Raw genomic sequence first — 18,331 nt, forward strand, 5'->3', positions numbered from 1 at the left:
TGCTTTTTTTAATTTTAAAAAGGATAAAACAAAGGAAAATAAAATAGAATAAAACCAATCAAATCAATCCAGTGTGATTCAGAACTTCAAAACATTATGAAATCGATAGTAGTTACCAAAATGCCTTTTGTTGTCTTCAAAACAGCTGCAAGATGCCTTCAGACATAGTAAAAGTCAAACAGAACAGAATAGAACAAAAACAATCAAAAGAAAACAATGAATGTAATAAAGGGCTTCCAAACAAAACAATAGTAAATCCAAAATGGCTACCATAATTTATCTTGCTATTTTTTGAGTTAGTTGCTCATGCCATCAGATATAACAACATCAAACAAAACAAAGGAGAATAAAACCCAACCCAGCAAAACAATGAAAATCATATAGAACCTCAAAACAAGACAATAGGGAATCCACAAGGACTATCACCTTCAGAAGGCGATCCTCCCTAGATGCCACACTGTGTATCATTATCCTCTGAACAAATGATCAGACCACCGGGCCTAGACCTGTAAGTCAGTGAAACACCAAAGCACACAAACATCAAACTGCATTTCACCTCCATAGCTGTCATCACAGCCTGTGTTGCTCTGGATCAGCCTGTAGCTTACAGGGTGGAGGTGATGGGGGATTGGTACTTCTTGTTTGCCAGCCGGCAAGGGGCTGCGTCAGGCCGTCCCCACACTGACAGTGGCCTGTGCATGGCATTGGTTCACAGCAGGGATTTGCTTTTTGGTGAGGCCATGTTCTCTCTCACCACATTCCACAAATGGCATGGACTCACGGGAAAAGGCTTGGGTCTGGCCATCCCCCTGCCACCGGTGGCCTGCAAATGGTGCTGGTTCACGTGAGACTTGCTTCTTGGTGAGGCCTTGTTCTCTCCCTGCCACTGCCCCCAACCCCACAGTCCTCTGCATGTTTCTGATAGTCTTTGCCTTGCACCATATAGAACCGGATATGATACACAGCTTAGGCACTTTACACACCTGCAACAAAATCCAAACCTAGCACCCATGATCCAACAGACTACTGAATGACTAGAGGTAATGGGGAAAGAGGGAATCACAGGATGGACAATCTAAAAGAACAGGAAGTCTTGCTTCCCCGGCCATTACTACCCTCCGGCAATGTCCTATGTCTAGGTATTTCATCTGTTTCTCCCTTCTCTGCCCTTCTTGATTCACTATTAGGTGAATCAATGGAACTCTCTCCAGGCCTATGTATCAAGACTCTCATCCGTCTTTTAACAAGACCCAGGCCCTTTACAAGGCAATTAGAGATCCCAGTAGACAAATGGGGAGGGGTCGTGCATATATTCCTCCATGGATGGCAAATCCAACTTTCATCTCTCAAATTTTGAATTTTCCTTTTGTGCTCTGTATTACACTTTTATGTTCTTCCCTTCTATACAACCTCAAATCTTTTCAACCCTCCCACATAAAATATATTTAGATCACACATGTAACATACCGCAAGGGTGACAATACAGAGGAAAGGCTATAGATTATATCACAGCCCAGTTCAACCAAGCTGATCATGAACTAGCTCATCCTGTTAAATTCTAAGGCTATTTTCAAGGTTTAGAGATGATTCCAAATGTTGTTAAGGATGGAAAGCAGCTGAAATTCTTAAACCCTGCTGCTGGTTTGTGTCCTTGGTTATGCTCCCTTAAGAACACTGTTTGACACCCTTTGCAAAAGCAAGCACTTTGTTCCTGTGATTCCATTCCTAGTCATAATCCTATAAGAAATACAGATGTTTTTTCCACATGGTTACAGCAGTACAGATCTGAATTTTAAAAATAGTAAGTAATCCAAATATCTATTCACAATTGAATAAATATATGGAATAATTATACAGTGAAAAACAATGCAGCAATGAAGTTAAACACAACTACATACAGTGTGACTGAGTGAAAGAAGCCAGACTCAAAAGACCATACAACATAGAAATCCATTTATAGAAAATTCAAATAGTCCTTGCCAGTCCATGATGTTGGAAATCAGGATATTAATTACTTTGGGGAGGCACTGACTTGGATGAGAATGACTTCTGAAACTTTGGAATGGGATCACTTCTTGATCTGAGTCTGGCTACATAGATTTCTGAACTTTAGTAAAGCTCTATATTCATAGATTATGCACTTTTCTTCACATATGTGAAAGGCTTAAGAGTGGGACTGTACCCTTTCTCGTCCAGACATAGGCCTGCCTACAAAGAACTTAGGTTTGCTTTTGCCCAGTTCAGAATATGGGACAGCAGGGGGGACATTCACTGTGTACACTGCAATCTGTGAGGCAGAAGAGGCTGGGACACTGGCAGGGAATCAGTTGCATCAGGTGACCCGTACATAACACAGCCAGTTCCCCAGCAAGCATGCATCTTCTCTAGGGAGATGAGAAGAAGACCTAATTCAATGACAAATAGTAAAACATAGTTGCAGACCATAGTTCTCATCCAGGTGAAGCTGTGCAACTACCTCTTAGAAAACTTTTCTTTAGCAAGACAGTGAATGGTAAATCTCTGTCCAAAGATATTCAAATTTACACATTATCTGAAGTGTTGTAAGAGAGAGGTTCAGTTACAGTAATTTGATGTCTCAAACTTTCCTTAAAACAAAAGGCATTGGGCTTGTCTCACCTCACCAACACACACTTTTAAAAGTGCTAGCTGTGTCATAGGATTCTCACAGTGCCTTTCTCTGGGTGTCACTGTTTGTTCTACACTCTGTACCTCTGTAATGATAGTAGACGCCCTACCCCAGTATAGTGTACACCTACGGTAAATCTGCATCATTGAAAACTCTAAACAGTTCACCATCGCGGTCCTATACTCATTCTTAGCTTTTCAGTGTTCGCTTTTTGAGGCTTGGCTTGTCTGTTACGTGTTTTTAGAGGAGTAAAGACGACCTTGAGACCATACTCTTAATTGAAATAAATCAGACACACGTGTAAATACCACATTCTCTGGTGTGAGAAATCAAAAGTGTAAATAAGGACCAAAATGTGTAATGGATATTTTGAAATAGGAAGAAAATGATCAAATGGGAAGGGGAACTGGGGAGAGAGGGTCGGGAAGAAGGGAAAAGAAAAAAACCAAGAAAAGAAGAAAAAAGTAGAAACAAAGCTTTTTTACCTAAGGAGGGGAAGAGTTGAAAGGAGGGCAGGAAAGTAAGAGAAAAAAATCAAGCTACATCATGTACAGATACAAATTCCCTGTGGTGAATGTGATCATTATGTAATCCAAAATGTACCAATAACCTTAATTTAAAAAATAAAATAAAGCATTAAACTTTCAAGTTTGGTGAAATCTGGAAATCCACCTTACTGCATTTATTGATGGCACCTTATCTCCTTTGTCACAATATTAACCTCCATCCTCACATCTTTTGCTGTTTACTTGTCCCATTTGAGCCAGATTTCATGCGTCTTATCTGTGTTTTTGTACCTAACATTTTTACTGGTATATGTTCCCAGTACATGATAGTGACATCACTCTTGGGAAATGGGAACATGTACTCACTGAGTTTTAATGTCACTTCTCTTTTCCTTCCTGGTCCTGCCCTCTCCACCCATCTCCAATCCCCTTCCCATTCCACAAACTCTGTCTCCCTGTTTACTGTCCTATTTAGAGTCTTCTGTATTTTCTTATCATGGCCAGCGTCATAGTTGAAGGGATACGAAACTCTCAGTATTTTATGCAAACATTTCTGAGACTACCACTTCAGTGATCAACTCTCCTCTTGTACCTGATGCTCACAAAAAATGATGGACGTTTACTGAGCACCTTTGATACCCAAAGATATCACTCTTGCCATAGGAGAAGAAGGAATATGATTTAATGGTCACCAGCAATTTGGGCTCCAATGAGTACTGTAAAGTATGTTTCCCAGAATCAGATGAGAGGTAGGACAAGACTGAAATACGAGGCTCCTGTGTTACACCTCACTGTAATCTCACTGTCTGTAATACCATATTTCTTACAGGACCTCTAAGGAACTCAGAATGATAAAGATCAATGTCCAATCATTCCTACAATATTGCGTGGAAACAAAAAAGACTCAACCATGATTTCTCATTGCTTCATCTCAAATTCAAAATCCCAGACTTGTCCTCTATAGTCTGATATGTGAAAAAAAGTTTATTAAATAACATGTAAAGATTTACAAAAGGCATTCCCAGAATGCTCACATTCATGTGGTTCTTAAAGACGTGTTTCCTCTAAGGCTCCAGATAACCCCAAAGCGTGCAACTCTGCCGCGAGGCTCCTTTATGCTATGAGCTGGGTGCGACTCCTTCCACTCCTGTGCATGATTTGCTGAATTAGTGAACATCACTCTTTTTGGAGACAGAAGTTCCCTTGGGCTTGTGAAGAGGAGGGCATTCCTGCACCTTCAAGGGCTCTGGCCTGCCCCACAAAGGCTGCCTTCCAGCCTTTCCCCATCTTCACGGAGAGGACATGAAAAATATTACAGAAAGATACATGTTTTGAAATTCCTCTCACACATGCAGAAAAACTATTGCCAGAGTATTCTCAAATTTAAGCAGTTTGAAAAGGCTGTGATCTCTGTATTGTTTCCAAGAAGACTGCATCGAAAAGAAGATGTTCCTCCTCAGCAGTGCCGCCCATGACTTCCTGCAGCGACAGTGACAGCTCTGCTGCGGGTTCCTGGGGTTGGCCTCCCTCTCCAGGTTACCAGGTTTCTGCGATCTCTGTGAGACCCTGCAGCAGCTCGGTGAATGTGGGGCGGCCTTGAGGGCTCTGGAAAAGGGAAATGCAGGTGATCAGTTCTGCTTCTCGCTCACTCAGACGCCATCTGTGGAACCAGCTGGGCCGGCGGGGACCTGGCTGCAGACTGATACTCCACAAAGGCAGAGAAAGACATGCAGGCTGTCAGTCAGTGACACAGAAATGTGAAAATGTAATACTAAAGAGCACTGCAAACATAAAATAGCCGGAACTATGAACACTAGCCACGTGTGGCCACTGAAATTTATTAAAACTAAATGTTTAAATTCAGCTCTTTAGTCACACTAACCACTTTTCCCGTCCTCCAAAGTTTGATGAGCTACCTTACTAAGCAGCATAGATTATAAATGTTTCCATCATTATAGAAAGCTCTTTCTTCTCGGAAATCTATTTGAGTGATTTCACATGTGAGGTCATACTCCTTCCTCCCCGTAACCCTTTTCTACATCTTTCAAGATCCCTTATGGAGCATCAGTACAAAGGACAGAGCAGAAGACGACAGAGCCCATGTGAGGGTCCTCCTTAAGACTCCAGCTTGATGATCCTCAGGTTCATAAGCGTGATGATTGGGTGTTCATGCTCCATGCATGACCTGTGCCTCCTCTGAACCTTGCTATGACATCGGCACATTACCCATCTGACGTGGAAAAAAAAAAAAGACTCCAACTTGAACTGTGGTGCCTTCTAAGGAGGCTGAAGTTCAGTTAAGAGTTATGAGACGTACTACCAATAGGAACATAATCACATTTGAGTCTAGAGACATCTAAGTACTTGAGGAAAAGTCACAGGCAAACTCAAATTTTGCAAACAAGTAAATCAACCAAAACACTGTTTTAATCAACTTTCCCACTTCAACTGGAAACTAAGATCATTTTCTTGGTCATTCTGTGAATGTTCTATTTATACCTTCCATTTCTCTATCTCATATTCACAGATACATAAAAGCTCAGGAAGTATCAATGAGCATGGGCGTGTGTATTGTTTCATGAACAGTGATACAGAGTTGCTCTTCACTTTAAGTCCTCCAACGTTTGCAAAAGGGAAGGAGACCCAGAGGTGGAGAGAGAAGAGGAGGAAGGAAGGGACAGGGGATGAAGAAAGAATTAAGAGGTGTTATGGACATGTACCAACTCCCCACAATGAATATAATCACTATGCACTGCAAACATGTACTAATACAAAAAGATCAACTTCCCCCCGAAATGTATTTAATATACCTAACCTACAGTTACAGCTTACCAACCTAAGCATTCTTAGAGTATTGGTTGTTTATTCCTGTGATCAGCGGCTGACTGGGAACTACCATCCTTGGCCAGGCATCCAAGGAGACAATCCTAACCCTACCCATAGCAAAGGAAATGATCAAAGCTCAAAGTATGGCTTGTACTGAATACATATCATTTTCACACCATTGTAAAGTTGAAAAATTGCAAACCAAACCATCATAACCACGTTGGTTGCCCTCCTGAACGATTTGTATTGTTACTGCAAAGACATTGCTACTAACAGCTTATTTAATCTTTTTTTATCTTTCAAGATTCCTTATGGAGAAAGTAATCACACATAAAATTTGTTCCTACACTGGGAAGATATGTTTCTACATTGGGAATCTTTATAAATTTAATGGTAGCAACATGAGCAACCACATAACTCTTGAAATGTTGACTTTTTCAGTGTTTATAGATTGCAAATCAAGTGATTTTTTTTTAGGTGAAAGGAAACTCCTTATCAAACTGTAATTTTTCTAAACTATGACTGTTATTTGCAAAGAGCAGAGGTCTCAAAATCACAGAGGACTCTGGAAAGAGGCAGGGTATTTGGAGTCAGTGCCCAGAAGAAGCAGAAGTGGGCCCTTCAGGCCTTATTTTTAAGCTTTGCATTTCAACAGAGAAGAAACTGGGCTCCTGGGCATGATTTCCTGAGTGGTGCCTGCTGGCATGCATTCCACTTCCATTTCTATTCTGCTTTAATCTTTCTATCAGGAGTCTTACATGCCACAGAGAGATGAAACCCATTATTTTTAGCCTTGAAAAGCAAGGTAAATGAAAGTGGAATGGAACATATAAAAACACTGTTCTTTTTTTCAACCTGGAAGTTGAACAAACCTGTTTCTGCCCTTAGTTCTACTGACCAATCCTTAATAAAACAATGAGTCACTGAGGCTTCCAAGGATTTCTGCAAGAAAGCAACCTCAGGTAAGATTGGTAAAACTCAGCTGAAGGTCCATTGTTAAAAACAAAATGGATTAACAGTTCTGTCAGGGGAGTTTTAAACAGAACCTGTGCTTCTGGTTCTCAGGATCATTAGCAAGAAAGAGACACTCCTTTTTCTATTAGAGTCCTGGGTAATGTTAGGGATAGTCAGGTTTGCCCTCAGAGGCTGGCACTGCCACCCGGGAAAGGCAGGGACACTTACTTCATGCCAGCAGCTGTACATGGCTTCGTAGACGCACATGGGTGCCAAGCAAGGACGATAGAGCCGGAAACCTTTAGAAATGGCTTCCACGACCTCCAGATTTGACTTGTTTTCAAAAGGCATTTTTCCTTCTGTAAAAACCTCCCACATTAAAACTCCTACAAACAAAATGCATGAAAATGAGGGGTTAGAGAGCAATGCTTACCTGAAACTAAAGCACTGCTTGCTTCACATTCTAAGGAGCTATTTTTCTCCTCCAGCACCAGAGTTACAATTACCAGGAATGAGAAGAGTTCCAGCCAGGAAGCCAGGTGTGCACACCTGAGCTTTTGAAGAGGCCTGTAACTTGAAAATAACCCCAGAAACAACACACCTTTCTTTGTTGGTCAGTCTTGAAGGACTCCTTTCTGGATGAAAATGCTGGTGGCATTTTTATTTCTAAGTACTGCTCATGCACCCACACCCTGAAATCAATGAATCTTTTGCCACTGCATAGAAAATGACACATGCATAAGCTTCTGCTACCTGCTAAAACCAAGATTTTTCCAGCACCAGTTCACCTTTTACCACTGAAAGATTAGACTATTGAGCAGAGCCATATACTTTCTCACAGGGACTCTCTATAGAAGTATTTAAAAATTCACAGGTTGATTGATTAATGTAGGTTCTTCAAGAATGAATATATTATGTTCATTTAACTATTCGCCTATTCTACAAATCCTAGATATGGATGAGAGACCAGACCTATGCTAGGAACAGAGCATTCCATAGGAATATAACCAGTCCATCCACTCAAGAAGCTCGTTGTCCAAGTAAGGAGAGACAAGTGAAATTCAGAGAGCTCTATTCTTTCATAACCACTTAGGGAGGTCCTTGTTTTGCTATACATAGGTCTCTAAGATGTGGCCTCACAACTTCTACCTGAGTCTCCCATATGTCAGTAGAGAGTTCATGAGATGATAAGCTTAATTTTACTGTAGACAATAAAGTTCACATTCTTCTAAGCGCCAGGAGTCTATCCAAACCCAGAGCCGCTTAAGAAGGTTTGGATAAAAGTGAATATATAGATTACACATTTATTGCCATGTTTTGAAAATCAACTCAAAGAACCACCTGCCCTGGACCAGTGTCTTTTTCTCAGTTAAGAACATGAATCAGTGAAAATATTAGTAAACAGATCCTAAGGAAGCCTATAGTCACATCCCACAAAACTTGAAGGTAATAAAGTAATTGAGGTGGGCCATGCTTTAAAATCTAGGGCTTACAATGGGGAAGTCAACTGAACAGTTGAAAATAGTCAAGCTGCTTAGTTAGACAGTGAAATTTATTAAATACACTTAAAGTTCAGTAATGGCCTTAAGATCATTTTCTATCAAGTCAATGGTATGGAAAATATGTTTTCTATCAAGTCAGTGGCTGAGTGTGTTTTCTAGGTTCTTGTTTCTAGTATACTGTTATGGCTTTATAGAAAGTGTTAATCTGGGAAAGAAAAAATTCAGAGGCTGACTTACATCAGAAGGTATATAATTCAAGTTGCCAAAAACAGTCTGGATATGGCTAAGAGAGCACAGGTTAAGAAGACTTTCTAAATGCTATATTAAGACATCAAAGTTAAACATAAAAAAAGATTATCCATTATATTAAACCATGCTCAATCAAATGAACATCAAATGTACTTACCAAATGACCAGACATCTGATTTACTGCTGTATTTGTTAAAATGAAAAACTTCAGGAGGGGACCACTTGATTGGGAACTTAGCACCAGAAGAACTGATATATTCATCATCCAAGACATACCTGCAGTCGTGAGATTCAGAGCACACCGTGTTAATTACTTCTAAGTCTTATTTACTTCTAATCCTTTTGCTTAACTATGAGTTGCTGAAAGACAGAGTATTTTACCCCAGAAAGGTCTGTGCACTTTCTCTTCTCATTAGCAAATTGTGAAATTATCCTACACAGTGTCTTCTCCCAAACCAAGTCTCACTGTGTTTAATTCCACTGGGTCTCAGAAAATGATAACAATTCATCAGGCCAAAATATGGCCCATGGTTTATGTTCTTTGCGATATATTCCTAACTCTACAAAGAAACATGTTGTATGTTCCTAACAACAACCACAATAAGAAAGCACTTTTCTTACATTAGAAAAGAATGAATTCAAAGTTAGATGCCATATTTTCCTTCATGTGCATTATTTCTTGTGGAACACAAACAAGGATAAAAATAGATTAACTTAATGCTCCTGTCATGACATGGTCTCTAATGCATTAAAATGGCCCTATATAAAAAGAAATTGGGAATAACTACAATTTCCTTTAAAAACAAAAACATGAAAAGCTGTGTTTTTTGAGAATTGTATGTAGGACTATGCAAATGCAAAAATCTGGAGAGGACAGCCAAAACCAACATGAGCTAATTGCTCCTGTGTATAAAATATAATATTCTTGAATTATTTATTGATGTTGTCTCCGTGCTCTCTATCTTACTCCACCTTTGTGCCCTCCTTTATTGAGTCAGAGGTCAATCTACTTACTTGAAAATAAAAAATAAGCAATAGAAAACAAAGGGAAAGTTATTTTCCATAGATGTTGAGCTTCTAAAGTCCAGACTTTTGAGAAAAGAACTGAGTTCTTAATGAGGTATTTGGGAAAATGGGTCATGAATAAGAGTGAAATCTCACCGCTACCACCCATCTGTTTGGGAAAAGTTCCCTTGAGTTAGGTTGAGTGGGAAACCAGAAAGGAAAGGGGAGAGTGTTAGACATTGGTGGGTTCTGCACCTTGCACCCTTTAAGGGTTGTCTGGGACACACAGTAGGAAAGAAGCTTCCAGTCTCACATGAGGTTGACAGGACTTAAAATCAAAACAGGACACAGGCCCTCTTTCTGGTTAGAGGCCCGGGAAAGGCAGAAAGATTCTGAAGAACACATGGCTGTGGATGTGCCCAGGTGAGCACAACCTTAGCCCCACGGAGTTTTCCAATCACAGAGAATGCCAGTTCCGAAGGCATTGTGCAGATGGGTGGCAGGCACTTCTGAGGCTGGCCAACCACAGCCAAGACAGAAGGAAGTGGCTGCAAAGATGCCATGGGGCACAGATGACAGCAGAGCCACACAAGCCAGTGCCTTTCCAGGACATGGTCCCGGGGGATACTTAGGACTGGAACTTTGATGCTAAGCAAAGTCAGGGAGAAATCCCGAATGCACATCTGTTAAACTTCTACAAGAACAATGGGCTCAAAATGTAAACTTTGAGTTGTAAAAACAGATGGTTACATTTTTCACAATCTTCATTTATGAACTTAAACTGTTAAATTTGATAATAGAAGGGTTTGATGATGACCTAGAAAAATCTGATTTTTTTCTTTTTCTTTCAAAAATATACACCTACAAAACCAGCACTTTTCTTAATCTTAAACACCTTAGTAGACTGAAAAACTCTTTTCGCTTTAAGAGCTGCCCTATTTTTGCTAATAATGTCCTGAGGGAAGACAAAAAGAATAGCCAACAGTAAATCAACAGTGCCTCGCTGCTAAAATTGGTACACGTGCTGAAATCCACTCTGAGTCAATCTCACCAATCTTCTCCCAGAGCAAAAAAAGCAGGGCCAGTAGCATCTTCAATTTGTCAGTAGATAAATATAAGATTCCTTCTTATAAGTAAACAAAATATACATAGATAGCTATATAAATATACACATCACATACCTTGTCATGCCAAAGTCTGAAATTTTTACTATACATGTAGAGCTAACCAAACAATTCCTTGCTGCCTATAGAAAAAAGAAAAATAATCCAAATGAGACTACAAGCTTTTCCTTCAAGACTTTCTACTCCCCCTTTGCTAGTATATTTGAGCCCCATTCTACCTTTGTGTAGACAGCCTCATTGTCTAGATAGTGACAGCTGTCAGGGTATACATGAGTTAAGAGCCTGCTCTTATAAGAGAAATTTAAAGATTCTTCAACAAAACACAAAAATGTTAACACTTTTACCTTTAAAAATATTTAGTTTTAAAAAAATTGATTCTCAAGAAATAGCCTTGATAAAGATAACGATGAACTCAATCTAACAGATGATAAACTATGAATCGTGGCATAAATAAAACATGACATGATAATATACATGATCAATAATAAAACATGATAATATACATGGCAGACAAGACAGAGCCATTTCATACTTTTGGAATCTCCAGCAGATAATATAAATTAAGTAATTATCCTTGTTAAACTTACATTTCATGGAATATAATTATAATGATAACTTTGCATTTCTTAAAATTACCACAGTGCACCAAGTGTAATACTACCTAATTGAGAGGCACTCTGTTTGGAGCCAAAACAATCTATTTTCATCAACTTAGTCAATAAAATCATTGGCTTGGCTATTTAGCCTCATACAGGTGAACAGTTCGATAGAATTTTTCTCTTCTCAGCACTTTTGTGGGTCAGTGGATCCAGTCACAAAAGCAAGAACCATGAAAAGATAAGCCAGAAGCGACCTGCTTCCAAGATGCCAGCAAGTACCAACCACGCCCTCAAAGCCACAGCACAAGAAAAGTTCTTGACAGCAGAAACACTCCTTGGTTATTTGATATATTTTACCTGGCATGAGGGTAAATGAAATAGAACACAAAGAAAATGAGCAATCAAGGAAGAAGCCAAGGATAGGAGGATCCGTGGCAAGCCACCAGGAGCCAGTAGACCTGTTACACAACTGAGTTTTGAGTTATAATTCTCATTAGGAAAGATAAACTGCAGAGGCCAGAAAAGTGAACTAAGTGGCACTGGTATTCTATCCATCCATTCAAAATCTGTTCAATCGCTCCTGTGTGCTGGGTCCTGGGGAATGTGTCATCAGGGCTGAAACACGGGGCCTATCTCCCGGGACAGCAGTTAGCGTGGCAGAACTCTCCTGTGGGCCAGGAGTGGTTTCAAGGAATTACACTGCGATTCATGTAATCCTTCCCAACAAACCCATAGGAGGCAGATGCTATAGTTAAGGATAGTTGTACTGGTTAGCTAGCTTGACCAGGGTCATACAGCTAGTAAAAACCTAGAGGCAAGATCTTAATCCAGTCCATCTAACTCTAGCGCAATGGTTCTCAGTCTCCGCTGCCTATGGAACTCACCAGGGGAATTTTCAAAATATATTGATACCTTGCTTCCATCTCCAGAGATTCTGATTTAATTGGTCTGCGGAGAGGCCTGGGTATGGTGATTTTTCTCAAAATGCCACAGTGATTCTAATGCACAGCAAAGTTTGAAGTTTGAGAGCCTCTGTTCTGCAACCTATGCTTTTGGCCCACTTTCTCCATCTCAGAAGTCTCCACCATGTAGAATCCAGTGCTCATCAAGAACATAAACAACTACTAGATGAGTAATAAGTGCCAGGGGAGGTCTAAGTCACGGATAGTACACGCATACTCCCCAGGGTGTCCCCACGTAACTGCGCTTCCTTCTTCTCTCCAAAATATGCCAGTCTGAATGATGAACACTGCAGTGTGCTCACTGTGGATCATGTACAACAGAAACACAGGATTGCTTCCAGGGATTTCTTAGTGTATCACTTGATTCTCACTTGAATCAATTTCTAAACTTAGAAACAATACAAGTACAGATGTAGAGAAAGAATATTAATATCCTGAATAAATGTGGAATGAACCAGAACATATTACTCAAGGAGAGGTAGCAAGACAGGGAAATAGTGGTATCAGCATTTGGCTTGGTGCAAGACAGCTGTTTTTAAAAGAGGAATGTTGGGAGCACTGCACAACAGTGTGGTTTAATATTTCTAGTCTTTTCAATAATGCAATGTTCTGCAATGTTCTGGCAGTAAGGTCAGAACCAAAGCACTTGTATGTGGGGACAATTTCAGCCCCAGGTGAAAAATACAGGAACTTGGATCCTGCTCCATCTCCAGTGCCTAGCAGAGTGCTTGGCTTATCCTAAGCACTTGGAAACTGTCTGATTAATGGTAGAAAGGAAGACATAGAAAAAGAAAGAAGGGAGAGAAAAAGAGAAGGAAAGTCAGTTTTAGTTCATGGGTTAGGTGGTTACTTATTTCAAGGAGTATTAACAATAGTTCGATCATCAATGGGCAAGTTAATATAAAGTTATACTTTACCAAAAAATGGCTTGAAGAGGGGATTGTTTAAAAACTAAGCCAAAAGATATGATCTTCCAAGTATTGAAGTAATTGTCATGTCCTTCCAAACACAGATGCTCTACATAGAACAAGTTAATGTGCACCATGCTTACCAGATCTCTGTGAATATAGCAGTTCCTCTCCAGGTATTCCATTCCTTCACATATGTCCTGGCACATGCTCAACAGCATTTCCTTCCCAAGGGTTCCTTTTCTGTCCCTGAGGTAGTTGAGCAGGCACCCATTCTCCATGAATTCTGTCACAATATAAAGGGGCTTCTGCTGTATACACACCCCATAGAGCTGAACTAGTCTTGAGTGTGACAGGTTCCTGTAGAAAAAAAAAATTTTTTTTAATTGAAAAGTGTTTGGTCCTAAATGATAATATTCAGCACTGATATACCATTTTCATTATCAAGATAAGGATCCACCCAACCACAGAGAAAGGATTTTCCTTTCCACCCCATGCAGTAGGAAAGTGAGGTCAGAAGTTTAGTATTTCCAATGTCATTGTCTATGCAACATATTCTATGAGCCACATTCTTCATGTTAACATGCTAGCTTTCTCCTTTTGGTTTGTAAACTTTTTGCTTCCTCATTACTGCTTATATTGGCACAGGTCTGAGAGTTCTGCCCCTTGAATTCCAACCTTCTTAACTGTGGCCACTCAAGAGGAAAGTTCTGGACTGGCAAGCAGGAGGAGAGTGATCAGTGGGCACAGAAAAGGAAAATTAAATTCTAAACAGTAAAGCCATTAAAAACACAACCTTAGATATAGTTAGAGACTATAAAACATTTACCAGCATAAAACCTGATGGGCACTTAGTAATTATACACACACACACACGCACATACACTCCTTGAATTTTGCCTCTTAAAACAAGCCTAGAGTTTTTGAGTCTAGACTTCAAAAGTTTATTTTTTCATCAGTGGCACATAATATTCAACCCTTTTATGCCATTTGTTCACTATGTAAAAAATTTCTACTTGATACTTGTAATTTTAGAAGCTGTTTAATATGCAATTCTCTGTTACCTTGAAAATGTATCTCTTCTTTTATAAACATAAAACAAAATCAGTGACTCAGGAAGACTTAAAATAACACATAAGAGTGATTACAGACACATTATCATTAAATAAGCTTAAACACTTCAGCTAATTAGAAAGAGAGGTGCCCTGAGAATCTAAACATGATCAAAATATGCAATATATATAATATATACATGTATTATAATATGTATATATATTACATATTTTACTTGATTTACCTTTCAAATTAATGCAGTATCCTTTTGGTAAAGGAATGGAAGTTTAAGACAAATAAATCTCAAAATGGAATGTTAATTTGTCATAAGAAACCACCACGTTGGACCAAGTTAAGTTTCATCTTAAGAATGCAAAGATGGTTTAACATACACAAATCAATAAATATAATATACCATATCACCAGAGCCAAAGCAAAAATCATGTGATTGTCTCAACAGATGCAGAAAAAGCATCTACTGAGTCCAAAATCATTCATGAGAAAAATCCTACAGAAAACTGGAATAGATGATCTTTATCTCAATCTAATCAAAACTCATCTAGGATGAACCAACAGCCAACAGCATACTAAATGGAAAGCTTTCACTCTAAAATCAAGAACAAGACAAGGATGGCCACTATCATTGCTATTCAATATAGTTCACAAAATCTTAGCCAGAGCAATTAGACAAGGAAAAGAAATCCAAGGACTAAGGACAGTAAAGGAAGAAATTAAATTATCATTATTTGTGGATGACATGAAACTCTGCATAGAACACTTCAAAAACTCCACCAAAGACTTTTAGATGTAATAACCAAATTCTGTAGCACAACTGGATGCAAAGTCAACACTCAAAAATTAATAGCCTTCCTATACACAGACAGTAAACTCAATAAAAGAGGAAAATAAGGGAAAACACACCTTCCACAATAGCATCCCCAAAAATGAAATACTTAGGAATAAATCTAAAAGGAAGTAAAATATCTCTATAGTCCTCTGAAAAAGACTGAAGAGGTCATCAGAAAATGGAAAGATATTCCTTGCTCCCAGGTAGGAAGAACCAACATAATGAAAATGGCACATTTCCAAAATTATGATATAGATTTAATGCAATCACAATCAAAATACCATTAGCATATCTCATAGAACTAGAAAAAATTCCTAAAATTCATTTGAAACCAGAAGTTACCTAGAACAGCAAAAACAATTCTAGATAACAAAGGTAACACAGGGCATCACAATCTCAGACTTGAAATTATACTACAAAGCTACTGTGAGAAAAACAACATGGTACTGGCAATCAAACAGATTTAAGATCAATGGATAAGATTAGAAGATGCAGAAAAAAATCCAAACATACTCAACCACCTTATCTTTGATGAAGAGGCCAGATGCCTTCACTGGAAGAAGGACAGCCTTACTAAACAGTGCTAGAAAAACTGGCTTTCCACATGCCAAAGACTAAAACCAGATCCATATCTTTCATCATGCACTAAAGTAAATTCAAAACGGATCAAAGATCTAAATATTAAAACAGAAACACTAAATCTACTGGAAGATAAACTACATAGAAGTCTTGAAGACATAGCTGTAGGCAAATACTTCATGAACAAAACCTTGATCACATCATAAATACTACAAACAATCAACAACTGGAATATTATCCTATTTATATGGCAAAAGAAATCGAAAAGATAACCCACAGACTGGGAAAATATTTTAGCAAGCTGTTCCTCAGACAAAGTACTGATATTTAGAACATAAAAAGAATTGCAACAAATCAGACCCCCCCATGTCAAACCCATCCAAATATGGGCATTTGAAATAAATACACACTTCTCAGATGAAGAAGCAAAAGCAGCAAATAAATATAATTTTTTAAAAGTTCGGTATTACTGTCATTGGAGGGATGCAAATTAAAACAGTGCTGAGATTTCATCTCACATCAGAAAGAATGTCTACCATCAAGAAATCAACCAAAAACAAATGCTGGAGAGGCTGCGGGGGGAAAAGAAACCTTTGTCCACTGTTTGTGGGAGTGTAGACTGGTGCAACTACTGTGGAAATCAGTGTGGAAATCCCTCAAAAAACTAGACTAGAGATTCCATTTGAGCCAGTTATTCCCCTTTTTGGTGTCTTCCTAAAGGAATTAAAAGCATCACACCACAGCAATGTATACATGTCCATGTTTATCTCAGTATGGTTTGTAATAGCTGAATCTCTGAAACAACCCAAATGTCCACCAATCAAGGAATTGGAAAAAAAAAAAAAAAGATGTGGGTTTTTTAATATAGCAGAGTACTATTCAGCCACGAAGAAGGATAAACTTGAGACACTTCTAAGTAAATGGATGTGCCTTTAGGCCATACTCTTAAATTAAATAGGTCTGACACACTTGTATAAATATTGCATTGTCTCCTTGGCATGAGAAACCAAAAGAGTAAAAAAAGACCAAAATGTGTAATAGATATTGTGAAATAGGAAGATATTGTTCAAAAGGAAAGAGAAACTAGGGAAGGAAAAAAATGATTAACAAAAAAGAAACCAGCAGTTAGGACTCACATAAAACATGTGAGAATTAGAACATTACACTGCATGTGCTTAGCAAGACACCTGACAAAAATCTACCGGAAATCAAACTTCTGTTAGAAATAAGGTAAAATAAAACTTCTCATGGGCCCAGTCTAACCAATAAGACACACATATCTCTCATAGACACAAAAAAATTCAAATAGAAAAAAAATCATTCTTCTTAGCTGTCACTTTAGTACCTTATAGTATACATTATTTCCCACTGAAGTAGTAATTTTGACATTTTGCATACATTTTTAGAGAAGTAGGTGGAATTCACTGTAGGGAAAACGTTGTTTAAATATTTTCACTCTTTGCAGGCTTCATCTGTTGGCCTTCTCTAACTATCCTTTCCCTCAGTAATCGAATCACAGCTTTAAATAGCATCTCTGATGATCACCCTTAAATCAACACCCTCCACTCTGACCTCTCTCCTAAACTCCAGACTCGTGGACTTACGTGAACACTGGGTTACCCCGGGCCACCTAACAGGCCTCCCAAATCCAGCACATCCAAAGCAGAAGCACTGATTCTTCCCTAAGCCGACTGAGCCCCCTCCATCTCCCCGGGGGAGCCGCTCCCCACCAGTGCACACCAACACCGAGGTACCACCTTTCCTCCCCTAGTCTCCTCCCGTGATCTGCCACATTCAATTTATTAATGACCTGGTGACTTTGCCTGAAAAGTGTACCCTGAAATTACACTCTTCTGTTTTTGCCCTCACCCCAACCACCACCATCTTTGAGCTGCACCCCTACATTTTTGATACCCCAGAAATCTTTCTCCACAGAGCAGCCAGTGTGATCTAAACTACAAACCACATTAAATACCTGAACTCTGCTTTGCTCATCCAATCTACCTGAGCCCCCTGCCCAGTCCTGGCCGTGGTCACTTTGTTCTACTGTCAGCCTGATGCCTGATCTCTCTTTGAAATTGTCTTATGTGTTTGTTGCCTGTCTTCCTTCCCATCCTCCACAGGAGCCCACACATGAACAAGCTCTTTAATACTCAGAAAGGATCTGTCTTGTTTACCATCATATTTACCGAACTTAGGGCAGTGTCTGCATACAGTCAGCAATGAATTGTTGAATGAATCAATGAATCAGTCAATGAATTGAATATAAACAACTAGAGCTGGGAATGTAGTTTTGAGATAGCATGCTTACCGAGCATGTGCAAAACCCTGGGCCATTTCCAACTCTCTCTCCATTGAAAACAAACAAACAAACAAAACCTAAATCAAGTAATTGGTTTTTTATTTTGTTTAACAAAGCTAAAAAGTATGCTATGAAATTTTGGAGAAACAAATTATTTCTAATCAAGATATAAGCTGTGTAATTTTCTTTTTTTGTAGTACAGGCTGACCTTAAATCACCATGTAGGCCAGACTGGTCTCAAAATTGTGGCAATCTTCCTGCCTCAGCC

At 39.0% G+C, this 18,331-nt stretch overlaps 1 protein-coding gene and 1 non-coding gene across 4 annotated transcripts in view; one reads left to right on the forward strand and one right to left on the reverse strand.

Annotated features, from left to right (window-relative positions):
* Positions 1-4,117: 4,117 nt before the first annotated feature.
* Txk (TXK tyrosine kinase) overlaps positions 4,118-18,331 on the reverse strand; it is a 69,642-nt gene continuing 55,428 nt past the window's right edge. For all 3 annotated transcript variants that reach the window (XM_063240616.1, XM_003471650.3, XM_063240615.1), the window contains 5 exons: positions 13,426-13,642; positions 10,871-10,935; positions 8,842-8,960; positions 7,162-7,319; positions 4,118-4,758 (listed from right to left, as the gene is read on the reverse strand). In XM_063240616.1, coding sequence (XP_063096686.1) covers positions 4,690-4,758; positions 7,162-7,319; positions 8,842-8,960; positions 10,871-10,935; positions 13,426-13,642 — 628 coding nt within the window. In that variant the 3' untranslated portion in view covers positions 4,118-4,689. The remainder of the gene's footprint in view (positions 4,759-7,161; positions 7,320-8,841; positions 8,961-10,870; positions 10,936-13,425; positions 13,643-18,331) is intronic.
* On the forward strand, positions 5,288-5,389 carry LOC111757359 (small nucleolar RNA U13). Its single transcript, XR_002791729.1, has one exon. It is a non-coding gene; the product is annotated as a small nucleolar RNA U13 (small nucleolar RNA).

The sequence above is a fragment of the Cavia porcellus genome, unplaced genomic scaffold (assembly GCF_034190915.1).
Source record: "Cavia porcellus strain 051 isolate PalLab524CR breed Dunkin Hartley unplaced genomic scaffold, mCavPor4.1 scaffold_30, whole genome shotgun sequence".
Lineage (NCBI taxonomy): Eukaryota > Metazoa > Chordata > Mammalia > Rodentia > Caviidae > Cavia > Cavia porcellus.